The sequence below is a fragment of the Molothrus aeneus genome, chromosome 1 (genome assembly GCF_037042795.1).
Source record: "Molothrus aeneus isolate 106 chromosome 1, BPBGC_Maene_1.0, whole genome shotgun sequence".
NCBI lineage: Eukaryota > Metazoa > Chordata > Aves > Passeriformes > Icteridae > Molothrus > Molothrus aeneus.
Window position 1 is genome coordinate 91,547,789 of NC_089646.1, and position 21,575 is coordinate 91,569,363.

The following is a 21,575-nucleotide window of genomic DNA, read 5'->3' on the forward strand; positions in this document are numbered from 1 at the left end:
TTGCTGCCGAAAAATATACACATAAAAGCAAAGGGCTGCTTAGAGGCACTGCCCCACCAGTTTGCCAAACCTTGAGTTTTGCTACCGGATTTTTTTTCTCGAGGCTGTTAACATCTTTCGCCTTATCTGCATCACTGAGAAAAACGCTCAGACGCCTGCGGTTTGGTTCAGTGGTTTATTTAATCTAGCACACAGCAATACAGTAACAGCTACAGAGACCATATATACACACACACCAAAAACGTACTTTAAATTTAAAAAAACAACCGAACAAAGAAAAACAACGCACATTCCATTAAAACAACTGTTTTCTGCTTGTGGAAAATGGAATGACGCAGTTTTTCCACAGAGATTTTAACTGCACGTGTGTCTCAGTTCAGGCAGCAGAAGAGCCTCAGTGAATTCTATTTCAGCTTTTGACTTCACAGCCTGGGCTGTGTTTTATATAAAGATAAAGGAGTTGCATTCCCACAACACCCATGGCATCACATTTAGGGACAAAGAATGAGAGAAAATCGTACCAGCCAGCACCTGATCCCCACAGGCCAGGCAGGGGAGAACTTGAGAACCTCCACACCTTTGCTCTGACTCCTGCTGCCCAAACATGACACCTCTTCTGTACAAATACAGGCCAAAACCATTAGAAGAATATGTTACAGAAATAAACCAAACCAAAATTGATTCCAGCATTTTTGCCTATTCTGTTTACCTGCACCTAACACAGGCACTAAAGGCAGCTGTAACAGCATAAAAATTAAGGTCTGTACCATTATTAAGCTACAGATGGATGCACAAAGCAGACACTTGCATTTATTTTCCAGAGTAGCCAGGCACGTTAAAAACTGCTGCAGAAAAATATACACATAAAAATAAAGGGCTGCTTAGAGGCACTGCCCCACCAGTTTGCCAAGCATTGAGTATTTCCAACACAAGTACATTGCAACAGATGCAGATTCTACTTTATAAGGCCAACAAAGATAAATAACAAAACAAACAAAGCAGCTCAAAACAAACAGAACAACCAACATTTTGTCATCCTGCTGATATGAAACTACAGCAAGTTTTAGTCTGTAGCCTTCTCAGTTATCAGTTCGGACAGCTGCCTGTCATGGATGTTTCTCCATCAATGATCAAAGAGCACTGAATGGGTGGAGTGTTTGTGTACAGGATAGAGACATTTCTGCTCTAAAGGCAATTCATTCTTTTTTATTCCTAAATTAGCAATGGGTTTTGATATGTGGATATTTTAATGTCAGTCAAGTACATCAAAAGCCAGCCAAGAACTCACTGGAAACACTGAACTTTGTAGATTTATCATTTAGTCATTAATCTTAAAATCTCCTGAACAACAGCAGGCTACCTGTCCACGTCCTGTGTCATATCCAGACAAGAGAAATCCAGCTGAACTGACAGCTATTATGGCTGTAGGCTAACAGAAACCAGCAGTGAAAAATTCAAAGCAAACTGAGCTCATCCAAGTCTGAAATCCCCCAGGACTACAGAGATGCCAGATTTCTGTAGCAGCCAGGATTGCAGTGCAGAAGGTGGAAGCCCCACAGGCTGAAGTGCACAGTATTTATGGAGTTTTGCCACACCACAGATGAACACCATGCCCAAGCCTAAACAGCCCGCTAGGACACAGGGGTGCATTAGGAGAGCTGAGGGAAGTACACCTTTCTCAACCCCTGGCTTCAAAGGAGGCACAGCACAGGATTTCATCACTGTGAGCAGAAAAGTAAATATCAATCTTGCTAACCTGAGGAAAGGCTGAAGGAAGAGAAGCAAAGTCCACTGGGTGCAAAAACTCATGTGGCACCCATTTCCCAACTTCTAAAAACCCCTCAAATCTCTCAAATTAACTGAAAACATCTATTTCTGAGGTGATAGAATGGTTCCTGGCTTCCACTGTATGACAGACCAACAAACTGTTTTACATGGTATTATCAAACATTTATCTTGTTATTCAAGCTTTTTATTCAGCTGATGATTTGAGGCAGTGGATCAGAAATAGGTTCTAACTGTATTATTTCTGGGGTTTTTAAAGCTAACTAGGTAAGATAGCATAATTCTGTTATTTATTCATCATTAAAGAACTTTGACATGTTCACCTTCCCTGCAAATGCAGATTTATTTTGCTATTGGTTTTTTCAACCTTCTTCCTTCAGTGACATTCAGGGTGGTTAAACATATTAAGACTGTAGGCCTAAACTACATACTTAAGCATACACTTATTATCTTTAACACCTTGCTTCTCTAGATATGCTACCAAAGAAATTTTCTTATTTTGGATTTCTCAGCTTTAGTTCTTGCAAAAAAACATAGCACAGGTTTGTGTGCAATCACACTGAACTAGAGGTAGGCAGCTCTCCCACTCAGCTCATTTTCCCAAAGTAAATCAACACTTTACTTCAGGAAGCTTTTGTAGGAAATTACTGTTTATCTCAGCCTGTAGCACTCCTCCTCCTTGAAATCAAACAGGCTTTAATACACCTTTGTCACTTCAGGCAGCCTAAGTGGGATACAGCACTGCTATTTAAGTCTTTTTGATGGAATTCTTAAAGTTTTGGCAATTTAAGAGCTGGACTTTTGTTGCTGATTTGACAAACCAGCAAAGAGCAACTCATATCAGAATGGATCAAACAAGTTAAACATTTGATGTAAACACTTAGAACATGGTTTTACATCAACTTGTTTGGAGTAGAAACGAACTGGAATAAGACACAGGAATCCAAAGCTACTGAGAGAACCAGCACCACCACAAAGGATGGAATGGACTTATCTGCCTTTCTGTATAACCCAGGTGGATGCAGAAGAGATGAGCTTTTACCAATAAACATATGCTAACCATTACAGGTCTTGTTCTTGTTTTACTTTGCTCACTGTGCTTGGTATCCACTGATTTTAATTGTGCTAAAATAAAAACCACTGTTGTTTTACTTCTTTAAACCAGAAAAACCATTGAAGTAAAAAACATCACGTATAATTACATACAGTAAATAAATTCAGTAAAAAAACAACCTACTCCCCCCCAAACAATACAGACAATACAAATAATATAGATTTGGCCATGTTTTACTAAGTACCACTTTTCAAGTACCATAAGCAATGCTAAATCCCAAGTAAAAAAAATATAATTAAAAACAAACAAACAAACGAAATCCAAACAAACCCCAAACTTTACAGTATTCCTTTCTATCAGGCAAGAAGGGAGGGAAGTACACAACAACAAAGCACACCAACAAAAATATCTAGTCTTTATCAAATGTACCTTTCCAATAAGGAAATTCATAGAAAAAAAACCCTTACCGCTTATAATTTAACACCAAGGTGTCTTCCTGGCAACCAGGATTACAAGTTTATGCTGAATACAATCTTATGTTCAAATACTGAGATAAGCAGCATTATCCCAAATCCCAGGAGAATCCCAGCATTCTGTAACAGGAAGTATCCCCACCGGCTACATCCATGGTCACTGGCATCATTGTGGAGCATTTCAGGTACCTAAACAAACAAGGAGGTGTTAAATACCTTCAAAAGAAGCAGCTGCTTCAAATCATTAATTCTTAAGCTGTGTTACACAAAATTCAAGTAGGTCTAGGCACTTACCATATCCACAAGAGCCACATACATGAACAAGCCAGCAGTAAGTGCAAATATCCACATTGAAACGTTGTCTGCATAATGACCAATGAGGATCCCAGTCGCCATCCCAAGATAGGCCAGCATAGCTGACAGAGCGTTATAAAGCACAGCTTGCTTGACAGTCATACCAGCTTTTAGAAGGACAGCAAAATCTCCTATAACAGGGGAAAAAAAAGCCAAGACAAAGTTTTCATTCTTGGGTAGGTACTGCAGTGTTGTCTTATTTACTAAGCTACTTTTATGCTGTTGTTTGCCTTATTTTTTTTTCCTTCATAAAATCAGAAATCACTGAGGGACAGAATTTTCAAAGGTGCTCATGAACAACACAGCAGCAAATACTGTACGTTTAAAATTTTAAAGTCCTTGCATTTTTGAAAGAAGCAGCTTTTTGGTGAATCACAGAACATCCTGACTTGGAAAGGACCCACAAGGATCATCAAGTCTAACTCCTGGTCCTGCACAGGACACCCCAAGATCACACCATGTGCCCAGGAGCATTGTCCAAACACTCCTTGAACACTCAGCCTTGGTGCTGTGACCACTTCACTTCCCTGGGAAGCCTGTTCCAGTGCCCAAACACCCTCTGGGGCAAGGGTTTTCACCCTCTGGGTGAAAAACCTTTTCCTAATGTCCAACCTATACCTTTCCTGACACAACTTCAAGCCATTCCCTTGGATCCTGTCACAGGAGAGATCAGTGCCTGCCCCTTGTCTTCCCCTCATGAGAAAGCTGTAGAGTGCAATGAGGTCTCCCCTCAGTCTCCTCCAGGCTGAACAGACCAAGTGACCTCAGCTGCTCCTCAAATGGGTTCCCCTCAAGCCCCTTCTCCATCTTTGTACCCCTCCTTTGGATGATCTCTAATAGCTTCATATCCTCAAGCAGTTTGAATTTAAACCACCACTGTAAAATGCTGCAGTACCTGACATGCCTGAATGTTCCTACAGTAAAATATTCCCACTCAATTGCATATTCAATTTATCATCCTGTAACTGCTTTGTACTCTTAATCTGTTTTATAAATTTAAAGTAATTTCTTTATTAATTTCTGTAAATAATCCTTAACATCTTATTTTTACTTGACAGAATCATAGACCACCAGCCAGAAACAGATTTTCTGTAATTCAGAAAATATTTTTTCTAAACCAGAGTAATATAAGCTTATAAAGAATCCATTTTATTTTCAAATAATAAGTTATCTCCAGTTAAAGTAAACAAAAGCAATTTTCAAAGCTGATTTGAGTAATTTGTTACAACAGCTTTTCCTATAAGCTATTGCAAGATGAACTGGTATATTGCTTAGCATTAACAACTATTCAATTTTTTTTCCCAGCTAACCTCAACTAGTCCCATTTGTTTCAATTTTCCTATGCCATGTTCTCTGGTAAAGAAGGTATTTCCTATCAGTCTTCTGTTCTGATTAAAGAAGTATGATGTAAATTTTAAAGGATTTTTGTTATTTCTAAAACCAACAGAACAGTTGAATCTAAAATTATCATGTTCATAAGGATGAATTTACTTCTTATATATGAACTAACAACATTTAGTATGTGGAATTAATACAAGTTCCATGATTAGTATGAACAAGACTCAATTCCTTCCAACCCATAAAATCAGGTATATTTTCTCCATAATAACATATTTCTGTGTAACATTATTGTATAAATATATCAAACTGTTTATATAGAGAGAGTTTAAAGTTTACACATACTGGTTTACAAGCTCCATTAAATGAAACTGAATGTTCTCCCCTCTGGGGAATAAAACCTTCAAAAAAGTGAAAGCAAACTCCTCTTTCTTCATTCTATACACCAAGTGTGACTGTGACCGTGACAGCTGAGAAATAAACACCAGTTGCACATCCAAAATGATTTGACAACTGGAAAGATCAGCTTTGTCTCAAGTTCAATTAAGCACATCCATCCTGTTCTCACCAGCTGCCCTTCAAAAGGGCCAAATACTCAACTCATATTGTAAGACACGACAATAATCTCTCATGGGACTGCACACGAATTTAAATCACTTGAGCTTGAAAGACAAACTGTTTCCAGAAAGATTTCCAAGTAGTTTCAAGTTTAATTTAGAGCTACAACAGTTCTTTGCAAGACTTAATGAAAAAGCAGCAAATGTTATGCGGAAAGTACTTTGACTAATCGTGACCTTCTTTCTAGCAGCACAAGCAGGAGAATAAAATTAAGGAGAGATGTGAGAAAATTCTGTCATGCATTCTCCTGCAATTCACAACTTATGTTATATACAAGGAGAATAAAAACTACAACTAAAGTAGACAGAAAACGCTGCAATTGCAAGAGACAGTTTTAACCAGAGTAGCTGAAACATTTAGATTTTTAAACTACTAATTCAATTTAGAAATGATTAAACAGTCTTTAAGTAAATCAGAGTATCCTTGAATAGAGAACCTGATACAGAAAAAGTTGTCTGGTAAAATTTCTGTTCTCCCACATGCACCTATAAATACATACACATGCAGCATATGGAAATGCTGGGGTCTTACCTAGTTCATGAGGTAATTCATGGCAAAATACAGCCACAGAAGTGCTTAAACCACTAGATAACCCTTCAGTAAAGGCTGCTCCTATGAAGAGACAGGAAAAAAAAAAAGCAAATATTCAGACATATTCAGACATCAAGTGCAGAAGCACTGTTGCACATGCTTGTGTCATATTAGGACATATATTTCACTCAAATTTTAATTCGTGGAAGCATTTAAACTTTAACTGAACAGTTGTTTATGATCTTAAAGTCACAAAACTCTTCTTCAGAATCTTGCTGTTAAAGTAAACCACGTTTCACTACCTTATTTCTGAACTAAGCCAAATACATTCCAACACCACAATCCTTCCCAAAAAAAATGCAATAAATGGAAATACCATCCGAAAATTACTTTTTTTTTAAGATACAAAGGGAACAAAGCAGCTCAACTGCACCTGAGAGTCAGACACCTTAGGAAAGTCAAGACAACAATAAGAGGCTACAAAATCACAGTGACAGACCAACTTCTAAGCAGCATGCTTCAAGGTAAATACCACAGCAGGTTGCTTTTAAGTGGAGAAAAAAAGCCCCAAAACCACAAAAACCCCTAAACTACTCCAACAATCCTCATCTTTCTGGTCTTCCCTGCTCCTCCTGTTGCTTGCCATTTTTCTCATTTGGCAGTAGCTCAGGAGGACGCAGCACACTGCAGAGCTGCAGCACAGCTCACACAGCATGTCAGGTCCCCAGCTGCATGGAGAGCCTCACCAAGGGTGCAGAGCCACATCCAGCCTCCTCTTCAGCTGCTACCAGGAGCCTGCCAGCAAACAACATGCTGCCAACAAGCAGTCAAAGAGGCACAAAGCCATGTCACAGCGGCTGGCACACAAGGGACCCAGGAGAACTGCTCCCAGAGGAAGCACTACAATGGAAATTACTCCACTGGAGACAATCCCTTCTTTTCACTTACATGCTGACCTAACTCTTGAGGGACACACAGTTATCCAGGTCTTCAAGTGCAAGAAATGACTGATGCTCCTCCCTGAAGTCATGACAGCAGCAGCACCATTATGTCTGGGATGTGTGCTGTGGCATCCAGGCAAGAGGATGCAGGATGTGGTGAGCAGGCACCTTTGTGATAACAAACAGGATGGAGAGAGTCTTCAGAAGAGGTTCTACAGAGGCAAAAGGCCAAGCCCATCAGACTACAGAGGGAGGCAAGACCAAAGTAGCACTGGAACAGGAAACATGAACTCTGAGATGAGTAACATTTGAAAACAGTGAAGTCTGGCAACAGGAAGAATCTTCTGTCCCCACTGCAGCTTATTGATCTGAAGAACGTGGTCATGACCCTGGCAGCAGCGAGAGGGTGAGTCCTGCCTTGCCCAACATTTCAGTACATCAAATTAGAAGTAAAAAATGAAAGCAAATTTTTTTTTTTTTTTGGTGATAGGAGATTCTCTCCCATGCAGAAAAAAGACCTGACCTGTCACCAAGGGAAGTCCATGGGTTGCCCAGAGCCTGCCTGAATGATGCTGTGGAGACACCACCAAAGCTTGTCTAGCCTGTCAGGGATAGATACCTGTTGTATTGCACTAAATAGTTTGTTTAGTAGTTGTTTTGCACTGGGTGATGGGAGTTTGAACTGGGTATGTTACGTCACAGAGATTGTTATCCTCCTCTCTCATTACATGGTCTCTCCCCTATGGACCCCCCATTTCTATACACACCTGGTGGTCTGTCCCATGGGTACCCCTCCCCTCGCCCCTCCCCAATGGAATCCCATTGGCCACGGTCCTCTTTCCCTGCCCCCTTTCCCCTGGGGGATAAAGCCCCACTGCAAGGGTAGCACGCCCTCTTTTCTACCTGGGTGGTGGCCACCACCAGCAGTGTCCTGGCCCAAGCCAATAAACAGGATACTCGTCCCCACGTGGAGAAGAGCGCTTCTTGTCTCTTTCTTTCTGTCTATGCAAGTCCCTGTGGGCCAGGGCCTGAGCTAGCCGGGTCGGACTCATACAAAGCCCAGAGAGCCACGGATTACTGCAGATACCAACTGCCTAGAGGGACAGAATGCAATTCACTTTGGGTTTTTTTGGCTACCTCCATAAAAGGGTTCCTTGACCACAGAGAGTTCCAGTATAAAAGTATATGTGAATTGCGGTTCCATGTGTCTGTTCAGTCTCTTGGTCAATCAGAGTAACACTAGGAATAAGGTTACAAATCATCTAACCAAGGAAAGGTGGTAGATAAGCCTACCTATGAACATATGACACCACCATTCACACAAAGAGTCTTCAGCTGTGGAGGTCACAGCACTGGGCACACAAACCAGGATGTTCCTTAAGTGTATTGGTAATGGTTTCCGACTATAGATGACACAGAAGCCAGCCAGGATTAGCATTGTAAATTGACCTGCTGCTCAAAAACAAGGAAAAACTGATGGCAAATACAGCCAAAAAAAAAAAAAAGACATCTTGTGAGCACAAGGTAACTGAGTTCAGGACACAGGAGGAGGCTGGAAGAGGAAGAAGCAAAATTAAGACTCTAGGCTTTAATGAAGCAGATTCTGACTTATTTAAGGAATTGCAGTGTAGGGAATGAGTCAAAAGAGATAATGTGGCCAGAAGAGGTGGCCAGTTTGTAGAGCACAGAGATACACAAACAAACAAGCCTGTTTGTGCAGGAACACTTGCAGAAGATGTGCCCAGCTAAGCAGTGTGTCCTAGTAAATTAAGATTCAAAAAGGAAGCACACAAGAATTAGAAACAAAGACTGGGAACTTAGCAAAGAAGCTAAAAGCAGTGGAACTAAAGGGAGGGAGACCAAAGCCCAGCTTAATCTAAAACTAAACAAGACTCCAAGGACAACAAGAAACAGTTCTACAAGAATGTTAGCTGAGAAACAGAGTTCATGAAAAATTCCCATCTGTTGATAGATGAGGAAGGGAAATAAGCAGTAGACATTACAAGAGGCAAAGCACCAGCACAGCCTTCACCTCAGTCTTTTTCAACAAAGCCAGATCCCAGCTCCATTCCAGAAAGAAAGAGACATCAAACCACAGAAGCAACAGTTCAGAGAAATGCAGAAAAACCTGGAAATGCTCAGGTGCATCCCAGGATGAGACTCACCTGAGGGTACTGACAGAGTTACTAGTGTGACTAAAAAGCTGCTGTCAATCATGTGTGGAAAACCATGGCTATAGAAGGCCCCACTGGAACTCTGGGAAAAGGATAACATTATTGCCATCTTTAAGAAAAGACTCGGGAGTGGTCAATGTCATCTCAGTTCCTGAAAAGATCATGTGGAATATCCTCTTAAAATCCCTCTCCAAAAGCTGCATCCAGCTTGAGGAAATAATTGATCATACAGATGGTGAATACAACAGAACTTTAGCAGGATTTCTGACACTATCTCCTACAGCAGTCTTTCCTGGGCAAAGAGGAAATACGGGCTTGCACACTGACTGGACTGCTGGGCCAACAGGGCCTGAAGGCTGGTAAGAAAGAGAGCCCTCCAGGACAGAAACTGCAACCTGCAACCTATTTTCTTCAGTATCTTCACTACTGACCTGGATAGAACAGATGGCACCAACAGCAAATTTAGGGGAAAGCAGGGAGAAAGTAAGGGCAGAAGTGACACACCAAGCACTAGAGCTTTAGACAAGACCATAGCAAACTTAATTCTTATGAAGTTCAAAGAGAAAAAAGTAAGAAGTAATTAAAGTATAAGCTTAAATATCAAGAATATCTCTTTTTATTTATTCACTGCTAAAAAGAAGTCCTGAAATGTTAACAAATCAAGATGAAATTAATATATCTGGCATTATCCCCTCTCAAGATGCTGATTTATCTTAAAATATACTTTTAAGACATGACTTCTCTCAAAAGCTGGAGGAAAAAAATATCTATGCAAGACTAGTATAAAAATAGTGTTCTGCATTTTACTTATTTAGTTGTAATTACACATAAAAGTTCAAATCACAGATGATCCTTTTCCATAAATGAGTCAGATGCAACAGTTCCACGCCTTAATAAAAAAATAAGCACTTTTAAATCTTGTTCCTACATGATTAGCACAACAGATTTGAGGAAAAAATAACGAATGGAACTTATGAATAACAAATCACATGAAGTGAATGAACTTAAATGAAGGGTTATGCTGGCTAAAGTTGTCTTTACAGAAGCGTTCACTTCTTCTTTAAAATACAGATTAACTACTACACAAGTAGCACTGGCATTTTCACAACACCATCAAATTGATGGTTTCCCATAATACTTTTAAGCACAAACAGAATTGAAAGAAACCCATATTTCCATTAGCCTGAACAAGCTACACAGCAGGACTTCTGAAAGCTATTGCTCTCACTTGTTCAATAAGCCTTTATTAACCTTTCTCATACTTTTCCCTTCATAACTATAAAGTCATAGCTCCTTCCCAAATCTCCCTAATGCCAAGAGGTAATTGATTCTGTGTCATTTGTATGCAAATCTTCCTTCTACCACATTTTTCAGTACTGATCCGCTCAAAAATTTACATTTCATGCTTCAACTTTCATCAAAAATGAGATTAAATCAGAAAGTCTCTTTTCACATTACACTTTGAATTGACTGAATCTGAACAACTGCAAATATTGCTGTGAGAAAATAGTTATTATTGGGTTTCCTCTTCAAACAAGAACAAATTTTTTCCTACAATAAAATGTACAGAAAGACTGATACTGCTGAACTGCCTCCAGTATGCTAAACAGCCTGGAAATGAATCCAATACCTGTAAAGATTAGTCCTAAATACAATAGTCAAGATAAGGAAAGATTAGCCTAAGTACTGAAGATTATTGATTTGACTTCACTTTCTGTGACTTACTTTAACCTTTTAAATTCAATATACCTGTAATCTAGTTCTCCTTCTAAGAAAAACATGAGGGTTCCCAAACCTGACCTCCCAGACAGAAGTCCAAAACAAAATACTCAATCTACTGTTTTTGTGATAAAGAAGTATTTTCACTGAAGCATTATCAAGAAAGACTGAGCAACTACACGCATTAAGGGGAAAATAGGGGCATGAACTCAGCAGAAACAAAATGGTTTTTTACAAGTAAAATAACTGTTTATACCTCTTCAATTTTTTAAAAACTGGACTATTATGCTCAACTTTAGGAACAAGGTTTTGAGTATAGTATGACCACTGTTTCAGAAAATAAAATTTTCAGGCTAAAGCAGATTGAAACCAGGACCTCATCTCCCTGTCCATCAGTGCTCTGGAGGAATCCTGATGTGTAACCAGGGCCCAGTACAGGCAGGCAGGCAGACATGCCAAGTATAGAACCTGACCCTGCTGCAACACAAGAGAAGATGAAAAAGAAAAATAAATAAATCAGGCAATGGTACCAGTGGCCTGATGGAAGTGAAAAAAACACAATTACTATGTTGAAAAATACAAGCTTGTCCTAAAAACAACTAAAATTTTAAAAAATTGCTGAGCACTTGCAGGCACAAACTCAATCTTAAATATTTTTATAAGCCTAGCTTTAGTTTTGAAACATGTTAGCTTTAACTCTCCAAAAGCAGGAAATGAAGAGCAGTTTATGGATTTTCTAAAGAAACACAGCTGCAAACACATAATTACTGTTTCATATATCACTTACCTCCAGTTTGTTAAGCTAGAGATTTTTCTTACTTATTAAGATGATGCTCTGAGAAAAAAGTTTAGACTTTAAAGATCCTCTGTTAATTAGCTACATCCCTAACAGAGGTAAGAGACAGCTAGAAGACTTCACTGCCTTCTCAGCATCCGAGTTAGCACTTACCAATTGCCAGTCCATCACTAAAATTGTGCAGCCCATCTCCCATGATCACCATCCAGGCCAGAGTTGCTATGCCCGCGTCCTTCAGCTCCTCGCGCGAGTAGCGCTGACTGTGACTGTGGGGATGGTGGTTCTGGTGATGGTGGTGGTGCAGAATGTGATGGTAGTCATGGTGGTGGTGACTCAGATGATCTGTCTGTCCCAGAGTATCGTGCAAGTGAGAATGGCATTTGTTTCTGCAGCCCCTGGACACATATTCGTTGTCAACCTCCTCTTGATGAGAATGAGCTATCATCACTTCTTCTTCCTCTTGTACCGTTGGCTGCTGAGAAATGAAGTTTGATGGATCTTGAGAGTCTGTCCCTAGATAGCCCTCAGGCCCTGTTACAAAAACCCAGAGTACAATGTTACACATTTTTTAAATCACCTAAGAAGCAAAGATACAATAAACAGTTTGGCTATGTAAAGCAATAAAGAAGTTTAGAAGTTGAGACTGATAATCCAATTTCTTGAACCAGAAGATTTTTTGGAAACGTCTCTACAACTTATTCAGATTTTAGAGATAATTCCCAATAGGTGAAAATAAAGAAAACTTTTAGTTTCTGTCCCCTACTACTGAAGCAGCTCTTACATTATGGACACAAATGCTTCCTAAAAGGCAAAAAATCTTTTCCTCTAAGACTCACTGCAATTTAAACAACAGCAAAAGGCTCCAAGTCCCAGTCTCACAGCATGAAGACTGTTAGTTCAATTACTTCAGAAAAATCAAGAATTTGAGAAGCATGTGCCATTTAGTAATCTCAGGGCTAAAGAAAAAGGATGCAGAAGAAGATTATGTTATAGATAATTTTGGAAAGCCCTGTATTTCAAAACAAATACAGGTACTTGAGTTTAACACCTAGAAAATAAACACTAAAAAACAAAGTTATCAATATAGACAATGAAATACCCTCATATAAACATTGCTGACACACCAAAGTTGGTTCTTTTAACTAATTGCTGAAACTTGAAAATTCTTCCTCTGCAATTAAATTAATAAATATAATTTTTTCTGCATTACAGACAAGTATTTCATTAGTTAGAAAATTACTCTGAAAAACAGAACATCTCTTTTATCAACAACAGCTAACAAGTAACTTGTCTGGTGTGTTTTGGCTTAAAGCATGATCTTGCAGATAACATGGTCATTTGCACTCTGAATGTTGAACTTCAAGTATTGTCTACAATTTGGTAATATTACATTTATAAATAAATAATCAAACAAAGCACAGAAATCTAAATAATGAGTCACACATATAACATCTAGCAGTCAAAAGAGAAGGGTAGGAAGTGTAGCTGTATTGCAGCTTTCACAGAATGACTTCAACTGCTGCTGCTAAATGCAGAAATAAAAGGCTTAAAAGTCCCAAAACTGCAAATTCACTACTTCTAACCCACTGATCCTTTTCAAAGGAAAGCAGCAAATAGACCTAGTGCTCCATATATGAGCAGACAGACAGGTTTTGCTTTGAAAATAATTCAAATAGGCAGTGTTCCAACCTGCCTGTAAGAAGCAGATCTACGAGCTGCCATCAATCGGGTGTTTTTTAAACAGTGCTGCCACGAAGCAACAACTGTGTGCTATTAATGAGACTTACGATCATCCGTATCCAACTTTTCTTCATTTGCTGAAAACTTCTTACTTTCTCCATCATCTTCATTTTTTTTCTTATTCCAAAAGAAAATACTGCAGTTATGAAAATTTTACTTATTTTTCAGGATATACATGAGCAACATTATACTCACAACACTTATGCAGCCTGCACAGAAAGAGGACAACATGGAGGCCATATAAAGATTAGAAACCTATTAAAGTAGGATGACAAAGGTTCCTCACGCTCCATAGGAGGGGACAAAACACAAAACAAAACAAAGAAGATCATAAACAAACAAACCAACCCACACACACAAATGCCCTACATTTTTCACAAGAAATAAGCAGAAGGTTTTCATCTGAGAAGTAAAATGCATCAAATGGTGACTAATTTATTCCACACATTCTTTTCTATCATAATGTCAGTATGATGTTTTTCTTATAATGTACAGAAGGAAAACCAAGTAAAATCTCTCCTCCTTGCCAACTAAAGTCTGTATCACAACAATTTATGACCAGTGACTCAATATCTAGGAAGGCATAATTAGTCTAACAGGAAATCCATTCCTTGTGGCTGGGAGGAGACAAAATTCTTGCTTTGCTTGAAACTCATCATGTTCTTTCCTGTCAAACAAATTTAACTAGAGATAGGGAAACCACAGTTGGTTTAGCTTCAGTATAAACCACACCAACACATCCTCCCATGATCAAAGAGCTTACATGGCATCTTCCCTGCAACTACTGCCTTAATGACCAATTTAATGAGAAAACTAAACAGAGATTATCAGTCTTTGAGGTAGCCTAGCAATTAGCTATTTTTAAACTAAGTAATTAGTATTTACTAACTTTCCTCAAGCAAGGCTTAGGATTGGTTGGAACCAGATGACCTTTAAGATACCTTCCAAGCCAAACCACTCCATGATTCTATTCTATCGCTAACTTCTGCTTAATTTTTCTTATTGAGTCAATTTTGATATCATCCTTTACTCCTGGCTACACAGGTCTTTAAAGAACTGTTACGAGTAATTGGCAAGTCACCAACACTAATGACCTGCCAAAATTCAGTTATTTACCTTACACATAAAAACCAGCATAACAATCTGAGAGCTGCATTTTTGGGGGAAAGAAGGGAAAGCACCAAGGGGCTTGACAGACTGTTTCCTCATGGAATGCTATTCCATAAAGTCACTTTCTAGAGTATACTTGGATTTTTATTTATGGAAGAATTTACTGCCAACCCTTACCTGTCTGTGCAAGTGCCCTCCTCAACAGCAGTATAATAAGTGTACAAACTTATTGCATCCAGGATTAGAATTACAATATTAATAAAACCAGTTCAGATAGTTATAAATGTCTCAAGATGTCAGAAAGAAGTCAGTAATGAAGTGAGTTCTTAAGTCACTCTGTTAAAATTGAAGATGCAATTGGACATTTTCTTATTAAACAATTCACTGCAATGTCAAACCCTGTACTATATTGTCTGGCTATGGAAATAGCCCTTAATAAAAGGTTTAGAAGTGTATGCGTCCCTAATAAAAATGACATTCTAATACTAACCCAGTCAGCCATTGCTATTAAATCAAAAGATATATGATATTCATGGGAGGTTTTTTAGTAAGTGTTTTCAGAAATGACCATGTAATACAGTAGGGCTTCAGAATAATAGTCTCCTTACCTTTTTCTTCTTGTCTTTAAATTGCTTTATTAAAGTGATCAAATGCTCCACTAGAAACATGAAGTACAAGCCTCCAAGTGCTGTAAGTCCTTTCCATGTAGAATCCAGGTAAGCATTCTCCTCTGCACTTTGAAAAACAAGATGTTTGTACATAGAGCCTTTTTGGTCAAGCAGAGGCTTTTCGTGGTGATGGTGATGGTTTCCATGAGACTAAGGGGAGAACAAAAAGGGGAAAGTCATTATATTCAAAAGAAATGTAATGTAAGAAACATAAAAAGTATTCTTCACATAATTTTCCTCATGTCTGGAGTCCAGACTTGACAATTTTCACAGGGCAAATGCTCTGCTTACAGACTCAAACAATTACAAAGGAATCTGTTGACTGGAAATTTGTTGATAGGAAGAAACATTGCAAGGACTGTTGCATTGTGGGCACAGGCCCACACACTGAAGCCGCATGGACACTGCTTAATCCAAGGTGTACACCTGTTCCCACACAAACTCCTGACACCATCAAGGAATCCACATTTTAAGCAGTGGTCACAGCCAGCACATCAGTTAGCTTCCCATCTAAGAAAACTCAGAGATGTAAAACAATTTTTTCTACAAGGAAGTTGGCTGTAATTTCTTTCTTTAAAAAAAGTCTGACACTTTCCCTGACCTTACTGGATACAGGTATGATCAGAAATAAAAAACCTTTTTGCACATCTCATTCACACGGGTTTTGATTTACGTAACCTTACACAGCCAATGCAAAATTAACTGAAAGGAAAAAGAACCACCTGCTGGATTACAGGTAGGACTGGGAAACCACAGAATCTGCAGTCACTTTTATCCATTTTATTTGATAGCTGAAGCAAGCTACTTTTGCAGGGGGAGAATGTCTGTTTAAGAACCTCAAGAAAGGTAGAAATTTAGCAATCATATTCCCATTTCACTGTCCCTATTACATAACAGAAATTCCAAAATCTATCAAGTAGTATTTTCCCCAGGACTTCAGAAATTATGGATTCTGGTAAAAAAAGAAAAATCACAGTGGGTAAGCCATCAGCATAAGTGGCATGTAACAAAAAATAGTTGATTATTCATTTCACATTTAAAGTGTTCAGTGAGCAATTTCCACTACCTCTAAAGTCTATTAAACTGGCGGGAAAAAGGGGCAGCACTACAATAAACCACTAAGAAAATTTATGCAAAATTCTTGCATTCAAGGAACAATAAAGGGACGTGGCAGTCCATATGACTAAGAACAGGAAATAGAGAGTGGGATAATGCCATGAAGCTCTTGAACTTTTAAAGACTGTGAAATGAATAATACAGATGTTCCAAATGGAAAACCTTCCTATCAAACAACCTGCATAACAAGGTTGAGAAATGACTCATCAAATGGGTACGAGCTAATAGGGCACTAATACATATAGCTGTCAAGTTCTCTGCTTGGAGATAATGAATGAAACAGTAATTAATACTTACATGTGGAAGGAGGTGTAAGAAGGCATCTCCACTCAAGGTCCCCACAGCCAATGCCACAAGGAAACTCAGAAGAAATTTGAAAAATACTCGATTCATCAGTGGTACCAATATAACACCCAGCAAGGAAAGAAAGCTGATGACGGAGATGGATATAAAGCCACCAATCCAAGCTGGCAAAAAAAATTTTAAAAAAAGCAACAACAATAAGTAACAACTGATTACATGACTTTGTTTGCTTAATGTTTCTGTTATCAAACACACCTGATCATTCAGTTAATCAGATGTTAACAAAAGGTACTCCACAAAGATTTCTCTCTAATCTTGGTGAAGTGCCAAAAGAAAACGACACTTCTTACAGCTATGAAATAGGTTTCTTGGATTTTATAACCAACATAAACATTTTTCCATTAAGCTTTGATGTTACAAAAAAAACCCCAAAAAACAGCCTACCTATTTGCAGAGAAAAACTTTTTGGAGGAGTTTCAGCTTTTTCACTAGTAGCATGGACTATGCAGTACTTGCCATCGATCTGGTTAATAAGAGCTGGGCAGAGATAACTAAATTCTGTAGCAGTCAACAATACTTGAGTGCCTATTCCATGAGACTGCATCAGTTTGGATGCATTGGAGCACTGTGGAAAGAGACAAATTAAAGATTAACCAGAAGCAAAATACCATGATACATCTTAAAAGGACTCCTCTTCCCACGTTAATTGAAATGCAATGGGCACCACATGAAAGCAGCTATATCAACACAACTCAAAAACTGGTAACAAATCCATTTAGTAGAAAATGTACTTCCACCCCAACCCTGCCCCAGAAAGCTGGTTTGGGAGTCTGGATAGATGACATGTAATTATTACTCATTCTCAGCACAAATGGGTCAGATGCTTTGATGTACAAACAGCAAAAGCCTAACACTTTTCAGTCAGTTTTAAAGGCCACATAAGGAAGCATTAATAAGGTCAAATAACCTTTTGTAGCAGTGACTACTGTGGAACGTCTTGTACAGAGCATGTTGTACATACACTCCCTCGAGTAAATAGCTCCCCACTGTACAACCTACACACGGTCTCAGTGGGTTTAAAGAACAGCAGAACTTCTGCTTCCACAGTGCAGAACACAGCAACAACTTGTGAATTCAGCACCCACCATCACATGCCACACAACTCCCACTCAGGGTTACCTGGCATGGCTGCAAACATTAAGATCCTACTTGCTATTCAAAGCCTTTAATGGAAAAGGATCTGACCGTTTAAGAAAAATGTCTACAACACAACTGTGCTCTTTATCAGTGCTAATTTTATACTATTTTAAAGTAACATGTGACACTTTGCCACAATCTTTTTCAGAGATGTTTACAAACAGTTGTTAGATGGAGAGGGAAGGTGTTAGAGGAGGACAGTTCTACACTATCACAATGTGAGACAGCTTTGATAAGAATCACAGTACCTTATTTTTTTACTTTCACTCCATTAATAGGAAAACAAGACAGATTCCTGATCTAAGGCAGAACTGCAAGTTTAAAACTGTAGATGTTTTTCAGGATTAGTATAAATTTATTTAATATTTAGTAAGTTAAATATATAAATAATAAATGCATTAAACCAAGTGTATGTTTATACTTAATTTTCCTCTGCGCTTGTGAACATAACACCATATTCCCTCAAAATGTTAAGTTCCAAGGAAAGTTGTTTGCATGTGTTCAGCTACAGGTATTGTTACACCACAAAACCTGGCACCCAGGTAAACAATAAACACCTGAAAAATAAACCATGACAACATTCCTGGTGGATCTGGATTCCTGAGAATACAACAGAACTGGCCTCACCTCTTGAGTGGTCTGTTTTTTCAGCTTAGAATAGAGGTAGCTCCCTCTCTCCAACTCCTTGGGAGAAGCACGAGACTCGTTTGCCTTTGTGGCACCCGGCCAGGTGCCATTGCGGCCCCCTGTGACATTAAGGGCACCAGGGCCAGCCGCACCCACACGAACAACTGGCTTGGCTTCCCCGGGCTGCACGTCCTGGAGCTCGGCGTGGCCGCCTGCGGAAGTGATGACGGACGCTGGGATCTCATGGAGCGCGTTCTTGCTGCGCACAAAGTTCTGCTGCCGCTCCACGCCCTCGCCCTTGTGGGGCTCCTTCCCGTGGCTGCTCCTGTGGTCTTTGCTAGCATCAGACTCGTGGCTTGGACAAGCAGTCTTCTCAGAGCCTTTACTCAGTGAAACATGATTATGATGAGAGTGATGGTCGTGGTCATGGTCATGATGGTCGTGACTGTGGTCATGATCATGACTGTGGTCATGGTCGTGATCGTGGCTTATTTTAATCCTTTTCATTTTATCTATACCTATGTTCTGCAGCAGTTTTCTAAACCCATCAATTGACAGAGAGTTGTTTTCTCCATAACGATTAAAAAGTTCTTGAAGGTGCAACTTCTGTATCAGTCCTGCCAAGTCAGTATTAACACCCACTGTCTTTTCTGAAAAAGCTTTCTCTGATGTATGCACAACAGTAGCCGTCTCCACTCCATGATGGTAACTTTCACACAGCAGTATAGAAAACGATACAAGGAAAATAATTGATACTGTACTCTCCATTGCAGTTCCTTTTCAGCACAAAAATCTGGAAAAAGAGGAAAATTTAAATAGCTTGCACAAAACCAATCACGTTATCCTCTGTAACACACAATCATAATTTGTTAAACAAAAAAAACACCACAACAAACAAAACCAAACCTGCTCAAAGTACCAATGCAGCAAGAGACATTTAAATTTCTTACACATTCAGCACTTCTCCCAGATGTGTTGCCTCGGGCACAGAAGAAGCTGAATACCACAGTGAGGTAAGGTCACTGGCCATGAACACCTCCCCAGGTGCCAGCTTGCCTTTGTTTAGCTCTGCCTGAATCACTGCTAACATGAGAGCCCTCAAGGGTGCACCAACTAAGTTCTAGGTTAGGGTTTTCTCCTGCTTAAAAGAAGCCCTGCAATTTCTGTCTGAGCAATGAATAAGTCATATAAATTACACATTCCTGCTTAAAAATCGAAATTCCCAACCCTTCATCACTGGATTTCCCGGAGGTTTTGGCAAACCAGCTGGGCAAGTGTTTCCAGCACTCCACAAAAATATGGCTTTTTATGTTGTCACGTTCTGCCTTTGTTTTAACATTAGTGTGGCACGGCTCCTTTCACCAGGCAGGCAGGCCATTGGTGAGGACCAGATGCTCACAAGTGTGAGCGTTTGTGTGTTTCATTCCACAAATACTCCAGCAAGGCTACGAATTAACTGCTATGGAGACTGCGAGCAGGGCAGCGCTGCCTCAGCCCTTTTCCAGGGCAATGAGGAGAACCTCCGTTTTCAAAATATTAGTCAGCCTAGAAAACCCCATTACCGCCGCCGGAAACAGACGAGGAGACCTCGTCATTGCCCATAAGTAACTGAAGGAGGAATGCCAAAAGGATGATAGATCCCGGCTCTTCCCGGTGGTGCCCAGCAATGGGACAAGAGGCAACGCGCAGAAACCGATGCACAGGGAGCGGCCTCGCAATATGAGGAAGCAGTTTACTGTGCGGGTGACCGAGCACTGGAACAGACTGTCCAGAGCGGGTGAGGAGTCTCCCTCACGGGAGAAATGGAACACATGAGTTCAAGAACCGTCTGGGCGCAATCCTGTGCCACGTGCTCTGGGATGACCCTCCCGGAGCGGCGCGGCTGGACCAGACGTTCCACCGCGGTCCCTCCCAACCTGTCCCACCCCGCGACTCTGTGACCCGCAGGAGCCGCTCAGCGCCCGCGGCCCCCGCGGCCACCCCGCAACGGCGGAGCCAGCCCCGGCTGCCCTCAGCGCGGCGGCTGCGGCGGGGCCCGGGCCCGGGCCTGGCACACACCGCCCCACGAGATGCCGCCACAGCAGCAGGAGGAGTGAAGAGGAGGAGGAAAAGCAGCCCGAGGTTACCTCTGCCGCCGCCGGGCCGGGCTCAGCCGCACCACCGCCGCTGCCCGCCCGCGCCGGCCGCGCCGCGCCGCGCCCCTTCCCTTCGCGTCCCCTCCTTTCCCTTCCTTTTCCGGGTACGGCGGCTCCAGCGGGGCGGGGCCGCCTCACGTGGGGCCTGAGCGGCGGTGGCCTTGACGGAGCCGCCCCCGGAGCCTGCCAAGGGCGTCCCACTGCTCCTGTCCGCTGGCAGGGCCCGGGGCAGGGCCCGCAGTAAGGAGGAGGTGGCCCGGGAGGAAGGCTGGATCTCGAGAGCCTCCCTGTTTCAGAAATCACTGATGTTTGGATTTAGGGTTTCGCGAGAGGTGTGAATAATCCCCAAAGAGTTGAAAGGATGAGAGTCAGAGAGGTCTTTTCCTCCCAGAAAACACGAGTCATTCAGGGCTGGCAGCGCTGTTTTGGATGATGGCGCTGGGTGCGGTAGCATTCCCTGGGGGCTTGGAAAGGGTTTTGTGCAAGGACTCCCGGTGTTAAAAAGAGTGCGTGTGTGGGCAGGCCAGGGCCGGAATCGGGTGGCCGGTTGTGAGCCAAGGGTGCGGTAAATGGCGAGGGATGTCGGGTTTCCACGGCATCCACAGGGCCTTTGCGGTGAGCGCTGTTTGGTCAAAGCTGTCATGATAATTAATGATCTGGCAGAAGTATCACTCCGTGCACGAGTGGACAAAGAGACCGAGACAGAAAGGACTGAGATCACCATGGAGAAAGGCTTGAAACTTACTAAAAACATGTTGTTCGCTTCTGAAAAAACATACTGTATTTTTCAAATGTTCCTTTGCTGTACCACGTAACTGGTCGTGAGCCTTTCACCACCCTGAGTCCCAGGCACAGGCTCTCTTACACTTCCCGAATCTTTCTCCAACATTTCCAGA

At 40.8% G+C, this 21,575-nt stretch overlaps 1 protein-coding gene across 1 annotated transcript; it reads right to left on the minus strand.

The window, feature by feature from the left end:
- Positions 1–161: 161 nt before the first annotated feature.
- Positions 162–20,760, minus strand: SLC39A6 (solute carrier family 39 member 6). The gene is made up of 10 exons (XM_066560676.1): positions 20,671–20,760; positions 18,545–19,337; positions 17,165–17,345; positions 16,715–16,884; positions 15,242–15,451; positions 13,571–13,640; positions 11,937–12,314; positions 6,154–6,234; positions 3,607–3,797; positions 162–3,501 (listed from the first exon to the last, which is right to left on the minus strand). The coding sequence occupies exons 2-10, from the start codon at positions 19,310–19,312 to the stop codon at positions 3,349–3,351; spliced, it is 2,202 nt and encodes a 733-aa protein (XP_066416773.1). The 5' UTR covers positions 19,313–19,337; positions 20,671–20,760; the 3' UTR covers positions 162–3,348.
- Between the last annotated feature and the right edge of the window lie 815 nt (positions 20,761–21,575).

What these genes read in the sequence shown, in the direction of transcription:
- SLC39A6 (XM_066560676.1), bottom strand. Translation starts at nt 19,312, where the DNA reads ATGGAGAGTACAGTATCAATTATTTTCCTTGTATCGTTTTCTATACTG. An exon ending in TTAAAGACAAGAAGAAAAAG is followed by an intron (nt 13,641 to 15,241) that starts GTAAGGAGACTA and finishes TTTTGGAATAAG; the next exon opens with AAAAAAAATGAAGATGATGG. An exon ending in TAGTGATGGACTGGCAATTG is followed by an intron (nt 6,235 to 11,936) that starts GTAAGTGCTAAC and finishes GTCTCTTCATAG; the next exon opens with GAGCAGCCTTTACTGAAGGG.